This window comes from Colobus angolensis, unplaced genomic scaffold, assembly GCF_000951035.1.
Source record: "Colobus angolensis palliatus isolate OR3802 unplaced genomic scaffold, Cang.pa_1.0 Scaffold89, whole genome shotgun sequence".
NCBI classification, from domain to species: domain Eukaryota; kingdom Metazoa; phylum Chordata; class Mammalia; order Primates; family Cercopithecidae; genus Colobus; species Colobus angolensis.
The window spans coordinates 1,543,410-1,546,833 of NW_012122820.1; the positions used below are offsets into that span (position 1 = coordinate 1,543,410).

At 38.4% G+C, this 3,424-nt stretch overlaps 1 protein-coding gene across 1 annotated transcript in view; it reads left to right on the forward strand.

Moving 5' to 3' along the window:
* LOC105503948 (serine/threonine-protein kinase WNK3-like) overlaps nt 1–2,812 on the forward strand; it is a 37,450-nt gene extending 34,638 nt beyond the window's left edge. The window contains exon 3 of the mRNA XM_011931091.1: nt 2,355–2,812. Coding sequence (XP_011786481.1) covers nt 2,355–2,604 — 250 coding nt within the window. The 3' untranslated portion in view covers nt 2,605–2,812. The remainder of the gene's footprint in view (nt 1–2,354) is intronic.
* Nucleotides 2,813–3,424: the final 612 nt, after the last annotated feature.

Sequence of the window (3,424 nt, forward strand, 5' to 3'; positions counted from 1 at the left end):
CTCCCAAAGTGCTGGGATTACAGGCTTGAGCCACCGCGCCTGGCCCATTATTTGTCTTTTTATTTTGGCTTTTTTTTTTTTTTTTTTTTTTGAGACAGAGTCTCGCTCTGTCGTCCAGGCTGGAGTGCAGTGGCGCGATCTCAGCTCACTGCAAGCTCTGCCGCCTCCCGGGTTAATGCCATTCTCCTGCTTCAGCCTCCCTAGAAGCTGGGACTACAGGCGCCCACCACCACGCCCGGCTAATTTTCTTGTATTTTCAGTAGAGACAGGGTTTCACCGTGTTTGCCAGGATGGTCTCGATCTCCTGACCTCATGATCTGCCTGCCTCGGCCTCCCAAAGTGCTGGGATTACAGTGCTGGCGTGAGCCACCGGGCCCGGCCTGTGCACTTTTTCTTTTACCTCCAAGCAGCATCAGGATATAATAAATTATTATCGTATGATTGAATGAGTTTTGACAAGGCATTCATTTGTGTAACCAAAACTCTTAAGATAGAGAACATTTCCATCATATCAGAAAATGCCCTTATGCCACTTTCCAGGCAGCCTTTTCCTTACCCTCCATCCAGCATTACTGTTTTGATATATTTTTTAAACCACAAAACCCACTTTTGCTATTAGTTTTCTTCAGTTAACCCACCCAAATGAAATAAAATTTTATTTTAGTTCTACTATTTGATTTTTAGTTAGATCTGGATCTCTGCATGTTTTTCATTTTAAGTAGTTGCCCTGAAGATTACATTTATGTTGTTACTTTTCACTATTTAGGACTAATACTGTACAATTTCATGTAAAATATAAGACCTTTGCACAAATAAAGTTTTTATTTAACCCTTCTACCACTTGTTTTGTATGCTGTAATTTTCATATCTTACATAAGTACATAGAAAATGGTAAGTCATTATTAAATGGGAGTAATTATAGTACCTATTCAACAAAATTGGAATACTAAATGCAGGAAACAGTGACAGGCAAATGTTAAGAGTATAGAAAATTTTAGCTCAACAAATAGAGAGTATCAGTAAAGACATAGAAATTATAAAAATGAAACATTCAGGAACTGAAAAACGATAACTATATAATATAATATGTAAGCATATCGTATATATCACAGTATTACAGATTTTCCTTTAACTAATCGTGTGTGTATTTTAAAGATACTGAAAGGAAAATGTAGTCTTTTATATTTAACATTTTTAGTGCTCTTTTTTTTCCCTGAATATTGCCAGATAAAGTAGGCATTGGAACTCAATCCCCAGATGTATCTTTTCTACAGTGGGTAGCATCAGAGGTCTCTGTTTAGTTCTTTTAGCATACTTGGGCTGCCTGGAATCTTTCCTACATATACGTATTTCAGAGGTCAACTAGGGATTTGGGCAGTGAATACACAGAATTTAGGACTCTCCTTTGGTGCCTGCTTTCTGAGATTTCCTCCTTTCCTTTCTAGATCTGTGCTGTCCAGTAGAACTTTCTGCCATTATGGAAATGTTGTATAATGTACACCATCCAGAATGGTAGCTATTTGCTTCATGTGGCTGTTGAGCACATGAAATGTGGCTAGTGCAGTTGAGAAATGGAATTTTTAATTTTAATCTACATTTGAGTAGTCACATTTGGCTAGTGGCAACTTTATTGGACAGACTATCCTTGCAGAAAGGTCTGTTAGCACTGTTCTTGATGCTGTGGTCATTGCAAACTCAGTCCCCATTTCTGTCTGGGGTTTAGCAGACCCGCAGAATCAGAACAGGGCCTTTTCTTAGGTACAAATGTATTATGAAGAAGGAAACTCAAGCAGTACTTTCCCTTTGTCCCTGCCAACTATGACTGATTTTGATTGTTCTCCAGAGCCTTCAAGTAATAGTTGTTTTGTATATTTTTGACTAGAGTTTATAAATACATCTGTGTCTGATAGAACTACTGCACTATTTAACAGAAGCAGATCTCCACCTCTTAATCATTTAAATGGTGACCTAATTTTAAGGAATTCATATTTGGTGCTTTGTTATCATAATTCTCTTACCAATCACTAATTAAATATTTTTGGTTCTGAAATATGTAGCTGATATAGCCAGCTTCATCTCCCATTTCTTTAAGAAAAAACTAGTTACTTAATACTATCATTGTTTAGATGAAAAAGTATTTGGAAGACTTATTTTTCTGTGTCTCTTAATAGAATTTTTATTTTAAACTATCGTAGCCCCACTTACTAAAAGTATTACTAACCTTTAATGTTACTGAATCTTAGTATTCTAAATTTGATATTCCCATCTCCAGTCATGTTAGAATTTAATGGAATTCTTCAAAGCAACAAACTCATATCATTGATAACTTGTTTGGTATACTTTGCTTTTTCTAGGTATCTGAAAAGGTTTAAAGTGATGAAGATCAAAGTTCTAAGAAGCTGGTGCCGTCAGATCCTTAAAGGACTTCAGTTTCTTCATACTCGAACTCCACCTATTATTCACCGCGATCTTAAATGTGACAACATCTTTATCACGGGCCCTACTGGCTCCGTCAAGATTGGAGACCTTGGTCTGGCAACCCTGAAGCGGGCTTCCTTTGCCAAGAGTGTGATAGGTATGTTTCAGGTGTACCTTGGAGCCTGACTGGCTTTCTGACATTCCTTTTATTTAGAATCCTGGCCCTGTCAGAGTTTTAAGTGATACAAACCTTAAGACATTCATAGCTTGGACTCAGGAGGTGATCCGTTCTACTTACGAGATGTAGGATTCTCTATATTTGTGCTTCTTGGAATCATCTTAGACACTGTTGATAACATTACATTACAAGGAATAAAGTGAACTTTGTTGATAAAACTTAATGTAACAGTCTTTTTTGTTGTTGTTGTTGAGATGGAGTCTCTCTGCGTCACCCAGGCTGGAGTGCAGTGGTGCGATCTCAGTTCATTGCAACCTCCACCCACCGGGTTCAAGCGATTCTTGTGCCTCAGCCTCCCGAGTAGCTGGGATTACAGGCATGCATCACCACACCTGGCTAATTTTTGTATTTTTAGTAGAAATGGGGTTTCATCATGTTGGCCAGGCTGGTCTCGAACTCCTGGCCTCAAGTGATCCACCTGCCTCAGCCTCAAGGGCTGGGATTACAGGCGTGAGCCACCTTGCCCAGCCAGCCATCTTTTCATTACACACTGTTGATACGTAATATTATGCACTATTTATGTAATACATACAGTATGTCACTTCATGAAAGAAATGGAATTTATATTTAGTTTCACTTGCTAAAAGTAAAAGATAAAAATTAAATTTTTAGACATATAAAATGTCTGTTGGGTATATATGTATATTCAAGAATATTGGCCAAGCGCAGTGGCTCATACCTGTAATCCCAGCACTTTGGGAGGCTGAGGTGGGAGGATCACTTGAGGTCAGGAGTTTGAGACCAGTCTGGCCAACATGGAAAAACCCC